This window comes from Panthera uncia, chromosome B4 (assembly GCF_023721935.1).
Source record: "Panthera uncia isolate 11264 chromosome B4, Puncia_PCG_1.0, whole genome shotgun sequence".
In the NCBI taxonomy this organism is placed as follows: Eukaryota; Metazoa; Chordata; class Mammalia; order Carnivora; family Felidae; genus Panthera; species Panthera uncia.
This window is the reverse complement of record NC_064809.1, coordinates 77,916,129-77,934,248: the sequence shown is the minus strand read 5'-3', so window position 1 is coordinate 77,934,248 and position 18,120 is coordinate 77,916,129. Positions and strand designations below refer to the sequence as shown.

The 18,120-nt window shown below is 54.5% G+C and overlaps 2 protein-coding genes across 2 annotated transcripts; both read right to left on the bottom strand.

Moving 5' to 3' along the window:
* Positions 1 to 1,180: 1,180 nt before the first annotated feature.
* Positions 1,181 to 2,763, bottom strand: HOXC5 (homeobox C5). The gene is made up of 2 exons (XM_049627614.1): positions 2,310 to 2,763; positions 1,181 to 1,595 (listed from the first exon to the last, which is right to left on the bottom strand). The coding sequence occupies exons 1-2, from the start codon at positions 2,761 to 2,763 to the stop codon at positions 1,381 to 1,383; spliced, it is 669 nt and encodes a 222-aa protein (XP_049483571.1). The 3' UTR covers positions 1,181 to 1,380.
* Positions 2,764 to 4,904: 2,141 nt separating this feature from the next.
* Positions 4,905 to 8,345, bottom strand: HOXC6 (homeobox C6). The gene is made up of 2 exons (XM_049625631.1): positions 7,024 to 8,345; positions 4,905 to 6,306 (listed from the first exon to the last, which is right to left on the bottom strand). The coding sequence occupies exons 1-2, from the start codon at positions 7,421 to 7,423 to the stop codon at positions 5,999 to 6,001; spliced, it is 708 nt and encodes a 235-aa protein (XP_049481588.1). The 5' UTR covers positions 7,424 to 8,345; the 3' UTR covers positions 4,905 to 5,998.
* Positions 8,346 to 18,120: the final 9,775 nt, after the last annotated feature.

The window sequence follows — 18,120 nt, the reverse complement described above, 5'->3', positions numbered from 1 at the left end:
CCCCTGGGCTGAAGGCTCAGCCCTCCCTCGATGTCCAGCGAGGCCCCTCAGGGACCCCCTGGCCCTGGGAGAGATCTTCAGAGGTATCACGGAGCCACCAGTCCCTGCAAATTAGCTCTGGCAAGCAGTGGAGGCTGCTGCCAGTCTAGAGACCTCAGATCCAGCCAGCCAAGGTGGGAACGGGGTGCAGAGGCCTGCAAGCCTCGGAGAGCCACAGCAGGGAAAAAGCCAGTACAGACTGCCTAGGTGCCCTCCCCTTTCTCCAGAGGCCCTTCTGGGAACCAGGGATCTGGAAAGGAGCTCACTTTCACCTTCCTCTTCTCAATACCCCTAGAAGCTCCTAAGAATTCTTTAAAAAAAAAAAAAAAAAAAAAGAGGCTGAAAGGCCGTGGGCCTCCCCTACACCCCAGAGCCCACTTAGACACTTTTACCCAATACATGCCCCAAACAGAGAGGCACTGCTGCATCTTTAGTCCTGTTCTCTCTTTGTCTTTATTTGATATGACAAAATATAGTTTCAGGAAAGACCTGGAGTCAATAAATAGTTGGACAACAGCGAGGGGGCAAGAGGGCACAGAAAGTCGTGGCAGGGACTACTGGGCAGCCAGGAGCCTCTAGGACTGCTTGCTGGGGTCCAGTGGCAAGGAACCCCAATAGTTGAGCTAGCTAATGGTCTGCGGCGGGGGTGGGGTGGGGAGGACCTGAGAGGACATGCAGAGGGCGCAGGCTGGAGAGGTTACCGGGCTTAGGGATGGGGGAGAAGGTTTGGAGAGCCGAGGGCAACCGAGGGGACCCTAGGCGGACCTACAGCCATTCCCCCCTTTCATATGCAAATCATTTAAAAACCGAACAAGGAGTTTAGTCGCTACAACGAAGCACCCCGAGTCTGGCGCCGGACTCCGCCAGGCACAACCACTCTCACCAGCCTGCAGCCCGCAGCCGCCTGGCCAGCCTAAGCCAGGAACAAAGGAGAGGGGAGGCTGGAGGGTCGGGGCGCGGGGCCTGGGGCGCCCGCAAGGCCGACCTTAACTCCGGCAGGCCGCTCTGGGGCTGGAAACCTGAGAGGCGGCCCAGGCCAGGGTTCCTTCGGCACCAGCCGGTATACCACAGCCCTCTGGAGAGCCCGTGCGGAGCTTGCCCTGGGCCCCGCCGGTGCTAAGCAGAACTGAGGGGAGTCCGGGCAGCGCGGGCAGCCCCGCGGGAACCTGGGGTCGGTGGGGATGCGGAATGCCAAGGAAAAGCGCTTTTGTCTGTGAGGCCCGGGAGCCGGTGCTGCAGCCCCCGCCCTTGCCCCCAAATATAGAGAGCGGAAAACCGAAAAGGAAAGGCGCAGGGACCAAAGCGGGCTCAGGGCGCTATCTGCGGGCCTCCCCGCTGCCTCTAAAGGGCCTCTTTGCTTTTCATTTTGGAATCTTTCTTCCACTTCATCCTGCGGTTCTGGAACCAGATCTTGATCTGTCTCTCGTTGAGACACAAGTTGTTGGCGATCTCTATGCGCCTGCGGCGAGTGAGGTAGCGGTTAAAGTGGAATTCTTTTTCCAGTTCCAGAGTCTGGTAGCGCGTGTAACTGGTTCGGGACCGCTTGCCGTCCGTCTCTGGAATATAAACCCCCCCAAGCCAGGAAGGGGTGAATAGCGTGCAGCGCCCCAGCGTCCCGACCCCAGCCCAGGCCCCCACCCGCGGCCGGAGGGAGAGGAGGCGAAGAGGGCAGGAGAGGCCCAGCGGGCCGCAGGCGGGCCCGGCCCAGCCCAGCCTAGTCCAGCCTAGCCCCGGGAGAGGCGCCTCCGCCCTGGCAGGAAACTTTCCGCCGCAGCCTTCACTCAGCAAGCCGGAGGGGCTGAGGGGGTTGGGGGGAGAGGGAGACCCAGGCTCGGACCGAACAATAAGCACCCTCGAGATCCGAGCACCGGGGACCCCCCTCCCGCCCCTCCCGGAGTCGCTGGAATCCTCCGGAGCGGCCAGCGCCGGCCGAGCCGGCTCCACAGGGGAGGGAGGGAGGGAGCCGCGGGGGGATCCCCGCTCTGGAGCCCCGCGCTCCTCACCCTTCAGATCCCTCTATTTTTTTAACTCCCTCCCTCTCCCCCCAAAATTGAATATTGCCTTTTATACACGTTTTGTTCCTATGATCCAATTATGTCGTCGTAAATTTGGGCGCACACAGCCTCTAAGCCTTTTAGTGGACAGTTTTACGAGCCATTGATGCCTGGATCGTAAAATTTATGGCCGCAGGTTTTTTTTCTTTATTTGCCCCGCATGGCCTATAAAACCCAGGCGGACCCGAGCGCGCAAAATGAAGTCCTAAAGTTTACCGTGGCTCATGTGCAGTTTGGTCATCCACGGGTAAATCTGTGGCGGGGCCGGTGGCTGGCTCAGTCCGGCGGGCTGCCCTGTCTGCGCCTGCTCCTCTTTGATCTCCCCACTGCTCTTAGCTCGCTCCTCCAGCGCTGGGCGAGCCGCCTTCTGACTGTACATCCCGGGGTTCAGAGGAGCCGCTTCATCTCTGCCCAGAGCGTGTCCCGGAGCGGCCGCGGCGCTGCAGGCGGGGCGGTCGGGGTGAGCCCGGGGGTTGGCAGCCATGTCTACCCCGTGGAGAGAGTTGGAAGGCGCAGGCGGTGGGAAAGTGATGCTTAAGTCCAATCCACCGTAGCAGTACCTGGATGCCTGCACCTCTGAGGCCGATCCATAGTTCCCACAAGTTTGCATGTTATAGGCAGGGATATTGGGGCTCTGCTTATAGAATGAATTGGCTACGTAGGAGCTCATGGCGGGGAGGGCCCAAAAAAAATTTCTGCACCCTTTTTGATTAAGGGTGATTTGTGACTCTTTGAAGTTGAGGGGTTTTTTGTTCTCCAAAGTGCACAATTTATAGGTGGAGATATCTCTTTCTTTATCCTATGCGCTCTTCCCAAATAAGGGAGCCTTAAATAGAGTCACGTGACTCGAGCGGCCACTCATAAATTTGGCTTGATGACCTCCGGGAGGTTAGTGATGGAAGCCGGCGAAACGCATCTTGATATGTTGGCAAAGCCCAACCAAGGGGGAGAGGGAGTGAGAGAGAAAGAGAGAGAGAAGGGGGAGGAAAAAAATGGTTCTTGGAATTGGGGGGTAGCCGGGACAACGAGCCCACAGCGACACCTGGTGCCTACTTGGAGGAATTGCAGCCTGGCTTCTCGCCTCGCCTTCAGACCGCTGAATTTTCTACCCTGTAGAGGAGAAGCTGGTTGTTGCTGCAACAAACCCTTGAAATGGCCTTTTAAATTGTGTTTAATTTTAAGAAAAGATGAGGCCTCATTTAGGATACAAAAACTAACGGATATCTCAGTCCTCCCCACCCCCAGAGCCTTTCAATCTCCAAAAATGGCTGAGGAAAGGAGATTGGGGGGGGGGGGGAGGGGGAATCTGCCCAGGCTGGAGATCCCAGGGGATTTATCTCAGTTTCTCTAAACTAAGTGTCGAAGTCCCTCTTCTTGGAGGCCCCAAGACCCTGCTACTGCTGAGGAGGCGACTGTCAGCATGGGGAAGTGAACCCAGTCCCTGGAGAGGTGGACAGGATGTCCAGAGAAGGAGGGGTCCTGGATGGGCAGAACTGGATGGGGGGGGGGGTTGAGGGTCACAAATCCGAGAGTCCTGGGAACTCTGGGATGATCCTGGAGGTGAGGATACAGGGGGAGTTGGGTAGACCTCACCATGTTTGGACTCCAGAGTGGCAAAAGGCAATTCTGTGTGTGTGTGTGTGTGTGTGTGTGTGTGTGTGTAACCAGACACAATGGGCTTGGAGGACTGCTCTGTATCCCTATGCATGATCCTCATGTGGTACCTTTGCCAGATATTTGAGATAGAAAATAGATGTTAATTGAGGGCATAAAGAAGCAAGATTCAAGCTTCCACAAATATATGAGCATGGCAGAGGAAAAGGCCTGTTTTGTGCCCTTTTTGGAAAATGCCTCTGTAACAGGTTTTCCAGGGACCTAGATGCAGAAGGTCCACAGGAGAGCAATTTCTGAGCTATTTGGAGGCGTGTAAAGGACCTGGCTGGGGGTGGGGGATGGGGGAGGTGGGCAGGTCAGGCGCCTGGGCAACCTTCACAGCCTGTGGCCAGGGGCTCCGCAGCCATTCGGCCCCTTTCCGAACCCCCTCCCCTAGCCCAAGTCTTATTCTTTCTTGCCTGCCTCTCCCCAGGAAATCCCCGCCCCTGCCAGGAGAAGCCCCCCTCCTGCCCCCCCGCTGGCGGAGGCGCTGGAGGGGGCGCTGGCGGGGATCTGGAAGGTCTGGAAAACTCTGGCGGATTTTTTCCCTCCGGGAGACCCCCTCACCACCTCACCCCCTAGGTCCACTCAGGTTTCTCTGTCTGGGCTTAAGGAGAGAAGGCCTGAGCTGGGGAAAGGGTTAGGGTAGGGTCTGGCTGCGCTCCTCACTCGCCGAGTTTGAGGGGAGAAGAAGGAGGAAGGAAGCAGATTGGGACTGGGGTTGTAAGGAAGAAGGAATTTTGTCCCAGCCCTGTCAGGAGTCCCAGAGCAGGCTCAGTTTCCAGGCTTTCTTTTTCGAGATGTCCTTGAATCGCTCAATCCCTGCGGAAGGGCTCAAATCCCGCGGTCTTCTCTTTCCCCTCGGCTCTCCGCCTCCGCCACGTTTCGCAACAGTCGGCCTGGCGCGGGCCCGGGGGGCTGCTAGCGCCGCGCCCCCCATCCTCACTCCCAGAAGTGGACGGGAGAGGCCCTGGTGCCTGGAGAATGCTTCTTTTCAGGCCCTTGGGGGCTCGGGGTTCAGAAGCCGAGGACCCCAGACTACCACAGGCTGGAAGAAAGGCCTGTGTGCGGCTGGAGACCAATCCGAGCAACCGGGTTTCTCCCCCCACCCCCAACGAGATCCTATGCAGCCTTTTTTTTTTTTTTTTTTTTTTTTTTGCGGGGTGAGTGTGTTGCTCCGCTGGGAAGCCCAGAGAGGCCTCCCAGCTCCCCCAGCACGTCCACCAGGAGAGCGGGGAGGCCCCGGCTCTGCGCCCAGCTCCCGGGAAAGGCGAGCGCAGGGGGCTGGGGGCTTGCAGGCGGCGGGCGGACGCGGGAGCGCTCGGAGCCTGCTCCAACTTTCACCTCAGGCCGGCGGGCGAGCGAATTAACAGAAATCCCAATATAAACTTTTAAAAATAATATCAGTTTTATTAAATATTCGAGAACGGATCCAGAGGTCGGATTTATACAGGAGGGTAACACGAGGGGGATTTTTTTTTAATTTATTTTGTTTTCTCCTACTGGCTAAACAAACGTCATTCACTTTTTTTTTCTCTCTTTTTGTAATTTTCCCTCTTTTTTTTCCCCTTTTAAGATGGGATTGAAACACGGACGGTGCTAAACATAAATATAAATACAGAGACCACAAATACAGCTAAAAATATTCACACAGAAACGGTCACAGTTTGTAATATGCCATAATGACCCCCAGGATTCTTTAAATACAATTTGCCTGGGCTGGGCATTTGCTGGGGCAGAGGGGCCGGGCAGGGGCTGTGGGGAGGCCCTGGGGGTTGCTGTGGGGCCACGACGCGCTCTCCTTGGGCCTCCCGCCCTCCCCGGCTGCCAGGCCGGGCCCTGAGGCCCCGGAGCGGAGGCCCCGGCCCCGGGAGCCAGCTCTCCGCGCAGGGGCGGGGGTGGGGGCGCCGAGGGGGTGGGAGGCCAAGTCTTCATTTGTAAGGAGATCTGTGGAGCTGAAGCGAGGTTCAGGGACGGAGCCCCCAAGGCCTGGGCGGGGGAAGGGGCCTGCAGAGGAGCCGAGAAAGGAGCTAGCGAGGGAGCAGGAGGAGGAGGCGCGTGGTGAAAGAGAGTTTGTGCGGTGAGGGAGGGGTCCAGAGTTGACTTTCAGGTCCATATTTGACTCCCTAATTTTGTTTTAGGGAGTCAAAACGCATCAATTGTGCCAGTGATAAATATAGAGGGTGTGATTAGGAGGGAATTGGGGGGGAGCAAGGGAGAAGGAGAGAGAGGGGTGGCAGGGACAGTTCTGGTCACTCTTTCTGCTTCTCCTCCTCTGTCTCTTCCCGCTTTTCCTCTTTTCCGCCCAGGCTGTCGGCCGCGGCCCCTCCGCCGCCCCCTGAGAGCGTGGACGTGAGATTAGATTCTTTTTTCCACTTCATCCGGCGGTTCTGGAACCAGATTTTGATCTGTCGCTCGGTCAGGCAGAGCGCGTTGGCGATCTCGATGCGCCGGCGCCGCGTTAGGTAGCGATTGAAGTGAAATTCCTTCTCCAGTTCCAGGGTCTGGTACCGCGAGTAGATCTGGCGACCGCGCCTCCGGTCCGCTCCATAGCCGACCCCTAGAGATCCGGGCACAAAACACACTAAAAACAATCAGCAAGGCATCCTCCGTAGACGATTTAGCCTAGCAAAGTCCTGACCCTCCCAACTTGGCCAGCAGCTGACGGGCCCCCTCAGACTCCAGCCTTCTCCCTTTTGCCCTGCCCCACCCCCACTGGGGGTTCAGCCAGGATCCCAACTTCATTCAGTCCCCCACCGTATGTGGGTGGGTGAGTGTCCCAAAGAAAGGGGGGGGGCAAGAATCAGGCAGAAAGCTGTAAGTCTAAAAACTGGTTTTTGAAAAATCCCAAATACTGGGGATGAGGGCCCCATTTCTCAACGACTGGGCTCCCCCACTTCCCCAAGCACCCTAGCTCCTTGGAAACTTCTCCCCACTTCTCTGCCTCCTACTCTCCCCCTCCTTTCTCCTCAGCCTGACTCGACTTTGGGGGGCTCCCCTACCCTTTGCCCCCTCCCCTCATACCCTGCCCTGTTCCTGCCCCCCTCAGCCTGGAGCCCTCCAATGCGTCAGGGGCCGAGGGGGCCAGGCCCCTGCGAGCAAGCGGGAGGCGAGCAGAGGGGGCAGAAGAGGGGGCCCTGTCTCGGCGTCGGCGAGGAGACGAGCGTGATTGTTTTTATGGGGCCATAAAAAACTCTCTCCGCCCGTTCTTCTAGGGAAGCCGGTCATAAAGCCAGTTCAGTTTATTTAATTTATATCTCGGAGCTGTAAAACTCACCACTGTGCGAATTCATTCGCTGCATCCAGGGGTAAATCTGGATACTGGCTTTCTGGTCCTGGGGCGCAGTCCTGCCCTGCTCAGAACTAAAATCCTGAGCGATTGAGGTCTGTGTGTTATGTCCTAAGGTGTTTTGTCTGCAGTTTGAGAGCATGTCTTTCTCCTGGTAAAAGGAATTAGATCCATAGTCATACGGCCCCCGGCTGGAACTGAACACGACATTCTCCTGTGGCGAATAAAAGGGAGTCGAGTAGATCCGGTTCTGGGCAACGGCTGCTCCATAGGTCGAGAAATGCCTCACTGGATCATAGGCGGTGGAATTGAGGGCGACGTTGGGGAGGACGTCCTGGCCCCCGGCGAGGTGGCAGGATAAGGAAGGGTTAGTGAAGTAGGAATTCATCCCTTTGCCTTTACCTGGTCGGGCTATGATTTCTTTAATATTTATTTCTGTCTCCAGTTTGTACTCGGAACTAGATGGTTATAGGGACGGCTCCAATCCAGGACAGACAAAATGACAAAGTCAGCTGACCCCCTTCCAGCCAATCGCAAGCCAGATGTCAAGAAGGGGGAAAAAAATCGCTTCTGCTTCTGTTGATTCCCTAGTTGAGACTAAGTGTGTGCTTTGAAAGTAAGACTTGGATTTCTTTTAAAAATATATATGTTAGGGAACTGATTTGGAGGTGAGAGAAGGGTGAATATGCATTAGCAGGGCCTTGGGGCCCAGGAAAGAGGGGCTACACTGCTAGGAAATCTCTAAGCTCCAGCTAACTTTACTGTGCTGTGGCTAGAGCCAGGGCTGGAGAAATCCCTCTATTTTCGATCCGATTTTATCGTTTGTATCTTCCCCCTTCTAAAATTACACCCCGATTTCTCCATGGGAAGAGCCCCTTCCCAGCTCAGGGGGGGAATCCCCAGAAATCCTGCAGGAAATCCTGCTTTGACCCTCCATGGAGTGAGTCCTCATCACTAAGCCAGGATTCCCCCACCCCAGTAATTAAAAAAAAAATCAAAAGTAGAAAGAAACTGCATAAAACGTGGCGCTCAGAGGAAGGAGAGTGTGGCTGGTAGGCTTTGGTGTAAGGGGGATGTAGGGAGTAAGTAAGTCTAAAGGGGGTAAGGATGAGACTTCAGGGTACAGTGGCGAGCTAAAGTGGGCAAAGGGGCCATGCATCCACTTCCTCTTCCTTTTAGCCTCCTTCTGCCTCTCAGAACCCCCTTTTTGGGGGGAAGCTGCTGCAGCATTTTGGTAGAAAAGGGAAAAATGTATGAAAATACAATAGAAAAAGAGAGAAAGGAGTAAAAGGTGGGAGAGAGAAAGGAAAATAAGGAAGAAGAAAGAACTCTGAGAATCTTTCTAGACACATCAACTCCTGTTTATGTTGGTGAGAATTTATGATTTGGAGCCAGGGAGGGCCGGTGGGGTAATTCACATAAGATCCAGGCAGAGAGACAAGGCTGGTGGGGCTCTGAAGGACAGTTAGCGTCTGGCAGGCTCGAGCCCCTACACAGGTCAGAAGCCCCTTGCCCCTGCCAAGGGAGGCACCCCTGGACCTGAGCCCTGGGGGCTTGGGAGATTCCAGCAAAGGGCTCCTGGGGAGCTCCCTCAAGGGCCAGCCACACCTGGTAGAGCCGGGCCTCTCAGCAGCCCCCACCCCCATTTTCTTTCCACCTTGGGGCCGAGAAAAAGGAAGGGAAGGTTAGGAAAAAGGCAGCTGAGTACGAGGCTTCTGAGGGAGCCGCAGTGGGCGAACTGAAACAGCGGAAGGTGTGCAGATGTGGGTTTTCTCCTGATTAATCGAAACTTAATTTGATATCGTGACATAGACTGAAAATGCTTTGAGTTGACAAAGAGGGGGCGGTGGGGCTAGCGAAGGAAGCAGTGGAAGCTCATATTTTTCTCTTCACCATTTTGGGGGGGGGGGTGGCTATAACAAGAACCCGGATGTCGCCGGATTTTATGATCTTTTCCTTCTGTGTAACAAAGCGGAGTAATCAATGGGTAGCAATAAAGCCATAAACGGGACTACGCTGGGAAAAAACTCGTTTATTCATCTTCTGTAACGTTAAGGTTTCCCTGGAGTGTCGCTAGGGGGGAAAAATAAAGTTTCGAACCCAAAAGCAGACAGTGTGTAGGAGCTGGTGGAGACAACATGTTAGTTAATACATGAACCTCGTTAGGGGATTGAGGAGTCTCCCTGTCTGACAGTTTGTGTTGGCTCTTAAAAATACAGCCCCAAACCTTCAGAAAGGAGGGAAATTTGCTGATATTTAAAAGGGTTAAGGGAAAGACCCCCATATTATAAAGGTTCCCCCTTGTGGACCATACTTTCTTCTACCCAGCGAGATAAAAGTGAAAGATTGAGGAGGGTTCCAATTTAAGAGGGAAATTCTGAGAGGAGTTGTCTCATTTGGGGGTGCCATGGCAGGTACATAAACACAGACACCAGCATGACTTGATTTTTGCTCTAGAATCCAGCTGTCCTCAAATTCATGGCATGCCTGGACAGAGGTTTTCAACAGCTGGCTGGGGTTCCAGGCCCCCTGGAGGGCAAAGAGGTAGAGTGAGAAAGAACTGGGGGTGGGGGGAAGACCCAGAGGGCTGAGCTAAGAAACAAGTCAGCGCACCCTGGACACAAGTAGCTGCTCCCAGAGTTCCCAGCCTCATTTCTGCCCTGAGGGTAACAGTGTAACACATAGAACAGGCCGGAAGAGAGAATAAGTTCCCTCCTCCCCGCCCCCCCCCCATTTCAGAGAGAGATTGCTAGAGGGATAAATCATGTCAGTGATATTTCCTTCAAGATATTAAATTGTTGCAATGTACAACAAATTGAATGATGGAAGATAGGATGTCTTAATGAGGTTTCGTTTTCAATGAGTGTTGATTTTCTATGTATTTTTAAATCTCTTTTATGGGTGGGTGGGTGGGGGAGTGGGGGAAGGAAGGACCTTGGAAGAAAGAAGGGACTTCTAGGGAAGCATGTGCTGCAGCTCCCCAGCAAGGATGCCTGGCTTTCCTTGAGCCCTTCCTAAACAAAGTCTGGAGGGGAAAGGGGCCCCAAAGTTGGGGATAGTCTCATTTGGGGCCTAAAAGCAGTGGGCGCGGGGGTGGGCGACCTGAGGAGCAGAATGTAAGTCTCAGCCCCGGAAAGTTAAGTGTTTTATTACGTCCCTAAACAGAGGGCAGAGACTGAAAGGTCTCGCCGATTTATAATGAACAGAAACCAGCTGCTGAGGGAAAAAGGCAGAAATGCTAGAAGGGGGAGAGGAGGGGAAGCAGAAATACAAATAAATTCCCCCACTGCTTAAAGATTTTCAGCCAAATTAATTTCCAACATACTCTCCCCCATCACCTTCCATTCCTGAGAAAAGAAGCCTCCTTCTTTCAGTTGGATCTTTAATTATGCAGCTGAAATTTGCTGGAAGGATTCGCTCCAAGGGGGGAGAGCAGGTCAGATGAGCCCGATCTTCCCTCCATTGGATTATATTTTCCTTTTCTCATCTTACGTTAATTTTATTTTTTTGGCAAAAGAATGACTGTCTATGGGGGGATAGCTGGGACTTGGGTTTTTCTAAATATATTTATATTTTCCTGTTAAATTTGTCTGAAAACAATTATGGAAACTCATCAGCAGAAGCAAGAACAGATGTTTTATTAAAACTGCAGTTGAGCTCTGTAAATATGCACAAGTCCTGGGAGGGGTTGGGGGGGGACTTGTTCTTTGTTTCTATAAAACAAGCCTAGAGCAATCAGAGAACACCCCCATCAGGCCCGCAGGTCTCCGAGTTGCTCTGCCCCTTGGGCCTCCGGAATCAGGCATTCCGAGGGGGTTTGGCGGCGAAAACAGATTTTCACTTTCGGAGCTGTAATTAGTGGATTCGAAACAGAATTCAAAAAACACAGTACAGAAATAAAGGGGGAGCGTTGCCGCTCGCTGCTCCAGTCCCCCTATCTCCCCAGCCCAAAACACATGCTTTTCATGAGCGCTAATTATAGGAGAGGGACCTTCTGCAGGCGCCATGGGCCTGCATGGGGGGCAGTCACTGGCCTGGAGTCCCCAAGGCTATGGGGTGCTCTGGAGGCTGGGCACTTGAAGGTTTCTCAGAACGAGTCAAGCGCTCCTACCCCAGCCTGAACCTGCTCCAGGCCAGGGGCTGGAGGCCCGGGGCAGCTCTGAACTGGGGAGAGGATAGGTGTGACTGGACTCTGGCTGGGAAGGGGTTCGTGGGCAGGCCTCATCTTGCCTGCCTTTGCTTTCCACTCTGCTCTGGGAAATATATTAATTTCTTGGGGAAGGGGATCTGAAGTGAGAGGGATGAGGTCTGGAATTTTTGCTGGACGGTCTTTTCCAGAGGTCCCGGTTAGTTTGTGTTCTGCCAGTCTTCTCTCTCTCCCTAGATCCCCCACTTCTGCGCAGATGTCTGTGACTCACCCAGCCTCGCACACAGATACACACACTCCCTTTCGGGCTGCCCGCGCGCCACAACTATAGCTCGCGCCTCCGGAGGCTGCTCAACGACCTGGACACCGGGGCCGCCAGGACTCAGCGCTCGGCCTGGGCGCTTGGCTGCCTGGAAGCCTCTGCAGCTGCCGGACCCACCCCTGCCAATTCTCAATTCTGAGAGCAGGGGAAGAGCGGTTGCCCCACCAGCCCCTTCTGTGCCACTGGGCAAGGGCCGAAATCCCTCTTGCAGAGAAACCCCAGTTTCAATAATTGTTCAGCTCACCTTACAATTGCACTGTTTGGTTAAGGCTTTGCTGTTCTAGAGTGGTTGCTCAGTTGGCCCGACTGGCTTATGATTAGAATTCTTTCAATTGAAAAATTGAAAAATAAATCCTACTCCAAATGTCTAGTGTTTTGCGTATAAGTTCCTTTGATCTCCACAGAATCCGGAGTAAAAGGATTGCAAAAAGAGAGTCTCCAAGTCTGCCAGAGAACCTGAATGCGGCAAACTGGGTCGGCTTGGGGACACCAAAGCATAGCTCACTCAAGGAGCCTCCAGTTTCTGCCAGATATGCTCCGGGGAAGTTGTCTGAGCGCATGCCTCCCCATGCACACACTGCATTCCAAAACAGAACGTTCCTCCTCCTTTCAAAGTTCAGGCATGGAGACACTTGGAGAAAAGCGAAATTTGACACATCCAACCCGGAAATGGATCCCATTTGGGGGTGCTGATATTCTGGGGACAGGGCCCAGGCTGGCCAGCTGAATGGAGTTGGGGGTCAGCAGGGAGGGGAGAAGGAGGAAGAGGCCAGATGGGGCATGTCAAGTGCCTGAGAACTGCCCCAAACACCTCTGAGGCCTGGGCTGGCAATTCCTCTTTTGAGCTAAGAGGCTGAGAGGCTGCCCAAGCTGCTTTTGCTTTATTTGCAATTAAGCAGAGAAGAAAGGTACATGCAGAGGCTCTGCTAACTCACGTCCTATTTTCTCTCCTCCCTCTCTCTTTCCAGATTTCTTACTGACCTTTCTTTACCACCACTCCACTAGGCCGACACAAGCTCCCACAATGCCATTTGTTTAGCTTCTCAATTCACTTCACTAACTGAAGGTTAAAAAGGAAAATAGATCCCAAGCATCTCTGTCCCATCCCACTCAGCCCCGAGCCCCTTTGGGCTCCCTTTGGAAGAAATCATTTCTGGCTTTTGGGGGCCTGGCCCCCAAGCATCCCACCTCTGTCCCAAGCAGCTGAATACCAGCTGAGGAGAGGGCCTTTGGACACAGTATCTCATCCCGGCTGGGCATGGGGAGGGAACTCAGATGCTGAGTGACATTTCAGGGCGGAAAAGCAAGTGGCCCTGGTTGGCCCAGGAGGAAGAATGAGAATCTAGAATATTAAGAATATTTTTGGCCCCCAGAATGAGGCCAAAGGATCCTCAAATTCCTGGCTTCTCATATCCCCTCCCCACTAAGCACTGCTTGGACCCACTTTGTTGGTTTATGAGCATTGTAAAATTCAGGAGCATGGCATTTATGACGTCACAGTGAGTTGTCATGAGGAAATTGTAAATGTCATATAAGTTATATACAGTAGGAGTTTTGTGTGGGGGGGGGTGTGCCCTGCCTTTTTTTTTTTTTTCCTTTTCCCTTTTCCCCTGGCGTAAGTTCTCCCAGTTGAAAATAAAATGTTATTATGTTCTGGAACAATAAGCCAACAATGAAACATCGTCCTCATTTCCCTATAAATAATTTTATCCTTTATTGTTTGCAGATCTGAGAGAACCATTTAATCTGCACTGGCGAAAAGAGAGAGAGAGATGGGGAGGGGGGAATTAATTTCAGAAACGAGAATATTACTTACTTCGATGATACTCTTTTAGATTTGATAGCCAGGAGCAAGATTAGAGGCAAACAGCGGCCTCTCCGACTCTATACCTGGCGGGATTGGAGATTTATAGGATCTTTAGCGAAGGGGCAATTTAATTTTGTAGGATTTGCTTAAATTCACTGCTATTTTGGGGGGCTGAGGAGAAGGGAGGGTGAGGGGAGAGTGACAACACTTTATCTAGTTTTATGCATCCGCCAACATTACCCTGATTTAAAACCCAACAACCTGTGTCTCAGGGAAAACTCCTGCAGAAAGGAGTGGAGGAGTGGGGTAAGGGGGGCTCGGCTTCCTCAATGACTGTGGCCCCCTTAACCAAGCAGTTGCCAAGGGGAAAGAAGAAAAGCCGGAGGCGAGGGGAGGGCAGCTCTAAGTCTCTCCACCACCAGGACACCCGGAGGTTTATGGTGTCCCCATAATTCCCCCAACCCTATAAACAGCTGCCCTATTTTAGGCCGATTTCTGCTTCGTCCCCTGGGAAAGAGAGAGTGAGGGAGGAGGTAATGGCCGGAGCAGGGTGCCGGAAAGGGGAGGGAGCAGAGGATAGCGCCGCACTTTGTTCTCCTGGGTGAGTTTGCTGGTTTGGCGGGTTTCTGACGCAGGGTGGCAGCAGACAAAACAAGTAAACAACTCACAGACACAATAAACAGGGGCGGCTGCAGCCACAGCGGCAGAGGCCTGGGGGCTGCGTAAGGGGCACAATTTGGGGGTCATGTCACTCCAGCACCCACGGGTGGCCGAGGTCCAAAAGCCCAAGGCTGCCCCCAGCGCTGGCAGGAGAAGGTGGAAGAAGGCTGCATGTCTCGGCACCCGGCACCCGCAGCGTGTCTGGACAGGAGTCTTGGGAGGAACCTGATTGCCTAGGGAGTGGAGGAAAGCCCCACTAGCCCCTTTCCTGTTCTTACTTTCTTTCAAGAGCTTTTCACGGACATTTATATTCTCCCCTGCTCTGTCTTTTCGGGGCCCCAAAAGGGAGGAAGACTAAGAAAGGAGGCTGTTAATTCCCAGCCCCGGGCCACACTCAGTGCCCCAGGCCCACAGGCAGCTAGACCCAGTTTCTTCTCCGGCTCTGCCGGTCAGTCTTCGCCCCGCTTCGGTAGGTAGCTGAGAGAATTAAAACGAAATCTCACCCGTAACCGGATCTGCCTATTTGGGAAGCGTAGAGAGCCCCTAATCTGCCCCCCAGACAACGCAGGCAAATCTGGGGTCCGGTGAGCAGGGGCAAGAGCAGGGATAGATGTTCACCGCACCCCTAACCCATTCTGTCTCGCCTTCTCCACCAGCCTTTTCAAACAGCTTTCCCAGACTACTTCCCAGAGGCCACCTTATTAACTAGCCACTCAGATCTCCTTTGCTGTCCCAGCAATGCTTCAGGCACCAGGGCCTAGCCGAGTGCTCAGAACTGCTCAAATGTCCACCTTACCCACGAAAACACGAAAAGAGCTTCCCACAAAACTCTCACTTTCAACACAACAGTGTTCCCCTGGTAAACAGCCTCTGAGTTGGGGAAGTTTGGGGGGGAAGTGTGGAGAGAAAGCCGAAGGGATTCAATATTTCCCTGGCCCAGCTGCTTGGACTGTGAAGGCAATAAGGTCTGAGAGAGCCTTTGTGGCATCCGTTGGTTACTGGAACCCGCATACTCCGATTCCAGCGTGCACACATTTGCAGGAGAGCATGCCCAGAGAACCTTCTTGGTGCACCCAGTGCCTCCTTGAGCCCAATCCCATCTAACAAAATTTTGCATGCACATAAAACGGTGTTTGAGCGAGTATAAGCATGGTAATATACAATTAACCACCGACGAAACATGAGTCTGTATATATTCACGCATAAGTCAGAGTCTGTACATTTGAGCCTGTATATAATAAGTGTATAAAGCTACCAAGCCTGGTTTTTGCAACACAACAGCCAACCCAACAAGGCCGCCTTCTCCAAACAAGGGTGCATTCTTCGTGGGGATCACAACTGTCAGACCCAGGGGGAGAAAGGGTTTGCTCTGCCCATTTCTCCTTAGCTAGGAACTGGTGCATGAAATACAGTCCATGGCAGGGCTGACAAAGCCTAGAAGGGGCAGGCCTGAGGTGCCCAAAGAGGGGAACGCTAGGGGCCCTGGGCTCCGGGGAGTGTTGCCAGAACCTGACCCACAGATTCAGTGCCTCTGCCCAGCCTTCGTCCTGGGCGTCCTGGGCGTGTGCAGAGTCCTTGAGCCAGATTCTAGTCTCAGCCGCCCTGGCTATTATTAGATAATCACACCAGTGCTTTCCTGCACTAAGGACCACATTTACAGGGAATCTGGCCTGCAAGGAGGCTGGGGGTTGCCACTGGTGGCCCCTCTTGTGCTTCTGTTTGAGCACCAGGAGGGAGAGAAAGAAGGGAAAGAAAATCGAAAGTAAGGAGGGAAGGAAGGGGCTGGCGTTTGGGGCTGGATTTATCCCCTGGCCAGACTAGAAAACTGGAAAACCAGGATCAGTCACTGCTGCTATGCTTTCTCTGCATCCCTCTGTCTCATGAGGAGGATCTAGGGGGTGAAGGACGTGGGGGCCTGCAGGACCCTAGCCAGGAAGGGACAGAAAATCAATTGATAAAAATATTATATAAGGACACCTCGGATGCAGCCGTTAACCCGTCACCCATGAACCCAGCACCCTGAAATTTCGCCAGCAGCACATCTGTTTAGATCCCTGTAGGCCGAGATAAATACCCCAGCCTTACCCAGGCCCAACCCTCCGAAGGGAGGGGGCCCCTCTAATATCCCAGGTGAATCCCCACTGTCCTGAGTGGCCTTCCCCGGAAACTGTTTTCCTCGGGGGGCAAACAAAGGAGACTCGCGCCCCCCCCCCAGTCAGTGCGGCCATCGGCGGCGGGGCAGGGGGGGGGGCAGACAGCGGGGGCAGACAAAATACAGGCGAAAGAGAGAAATAGAGGCCTCACCGGTCGGCGGTTCCCACATTACGCCAGGAGAAAGGCTCCCATTTTCAGGCCTCCAGGGCCCCTCCAATGGCCCACCGCACTCCCCTTGCCCTTCTCAGGTCCCACAGACACAGGGTCTCGCGGCCGCGGCCTGGTACCCGGGGCGTCAGCCCCGGGGCCGCGCTGGAGCGGCGGGAGAGCGCGCGGCAGCCTGAGCAGGCGGCGGGCTGGGCCCATTTGGGGAGAGCCAAGCGCTTTTCTCGATCGTAAACAAGGAACGCGAAATTAGCCCCTCGGCAGACGCCTCTGCCGACACACAAGTCCTATTGAGGGGGGGAGTGAAAGGGGGAGAGAAAATGCCATTTCTTCCCCCGGGAGAATACCTCAGAGGCCTTTATGTCGGATATGAAACGGGAATTTTGGGGGGGCAGCAGAGGAAGGGAAGGGGATTGTGGGGGGAGGGGAGAGAAGATTCACCATCAACTCGGACCCAAGGGGTTTGATTTGAATGCAGGCGAATTATGTTTTTTAAGAATTTGATAAAAACAGGTTCTCCCTCCCACACCCCCCCCCCGACCCCCAGGCGACGGGTCAGGGTTTAAACAGGAAATCGAGGAGCGTTCCCCTCCCCCACTGGGGCTTGGCGGAGAAGCCCAGTCGAGCCACGAGAGAGAGGACTGGAGGTGGGGGGCAGCTCTTAGCTCGGATTGAAGGTGAGTCTGGCCCCCAGACTCTCAAACCTCTCCAAGGAAAAAGCGCTTCCCCTCCCCCAGCTCTGGGGTGTGTCTGCCTGGGTGTGTAAGCGTTTGTGTGTGCATCGCCCTTTATAAACAGAAGCTCACACATATAGGGGCCGCCTCGGACCCAGGCCAGGCAGCAGGGCGGGGTCATATATCAAACTGCAACACATTCAGGGCCACGTACATTTGGAAGAAATTAAGCCACTGTGTTATGAAACCATATGTGTCGGGTTAAGACCATACAACACGCCATTAGCACCAATTATTAGGAAGATCCCGAGCGCCCAGGACCCTCCGGGCCGCCCAATTCTGACGTCCCTACCCCATGAGCCAGCCGCGCCTGGAGTCCTCACTGCCTCCACTCACCCAAGAAGCCCCGCCAGCGAGACCTAGGCCTGTCCCCACCCAGCCTGGGGCCTCCCCAATTCCCACCTCCGCCCCAGACTAGGCAGATCCTAGCCCAGGGCAGCCAGGCGAGGCGGGTGAAGCAGCCCAGTGGGTATCCCTGGTGCGGTGGCCGCGGTGGAGGGTGGGGGACGCTGGGCCGGGTGAGAGAAGGCAGATTGGCCCCTTTTCTCCAAGCACAAGATGGCTTTTGAGTACCGCGTCCCCCACCCCCACCCATCCACCCATCCACCCGCAGTGCAGGGCACCTCCCATCTTTCGGTCCGCTCGAGTGGGGGCGGGAGCTGGGGGTGGGCAGACGCACTCCCCTCCGCTGACGCGCACCAGCCAACAGCCTCCCCCCTAATTGCCAATTAACAGGCCCCGCCGTCAGCCTAGCTGCGCTCTCTTCCTGCTCCGCAGCCCGGCCCTGGGCCCGCACTGCGCATGTGTGAGCTCTAGCGGCAGCGCTCTCCGGGAGGGAGGGGGCTGCGGGCAAGGAGGGGGCGCCGGAAAGTTTGTTTGGGGGTTGGGGGGCTGACTTTGCTTAGGGGGCAATGGTTACAGCCTACAGGTTCTCTCTCTTGCCCTGGAGTTTGAGCTTCCGGGCCCCCTCCATCCCAGTCCTATTAGCCAAGAGGCCGCGGATCTATAATAGGTAAGGACAGGGTGGGCATAAGGCAGCGGGTCAGCGCACTAGACCCCGGCCTTGAGCCCCACAGGCGCAGTCCTCTTGCCCCCC

Bases quoted from the DNA above. Each gene is read 5' to 3' on its own strand.
- HOXC5 (XM_049627614.1), bottom strand. From the start codon at position 2,763: ATGAGCTCCTACGTAGCCAATTCATTCTATAAGCAGAGCCCCAATATC. The intron at 1,596-2,309 runs GTAAACTTTAGG...TTTATATTCCAG, and splicing joins CAAACTGCACATGAGCCACG to AGACGGACGGCAAGCGGTCC.
- HOXC6 (XM_049625631.1), bottom strand. From the start codon at position 7,423: ATGAATTCCTACTTCACTAACCCTTCCTTATCCTGCCACCTCGCCGGG. The intron at 6,307-7,023 runs GTGAGTTTTACA...CCGGATCTCTAG, and splicing joins GCGAATGAATTCGCACAGTG to GGGTCGGCTATGGAGCGGAC.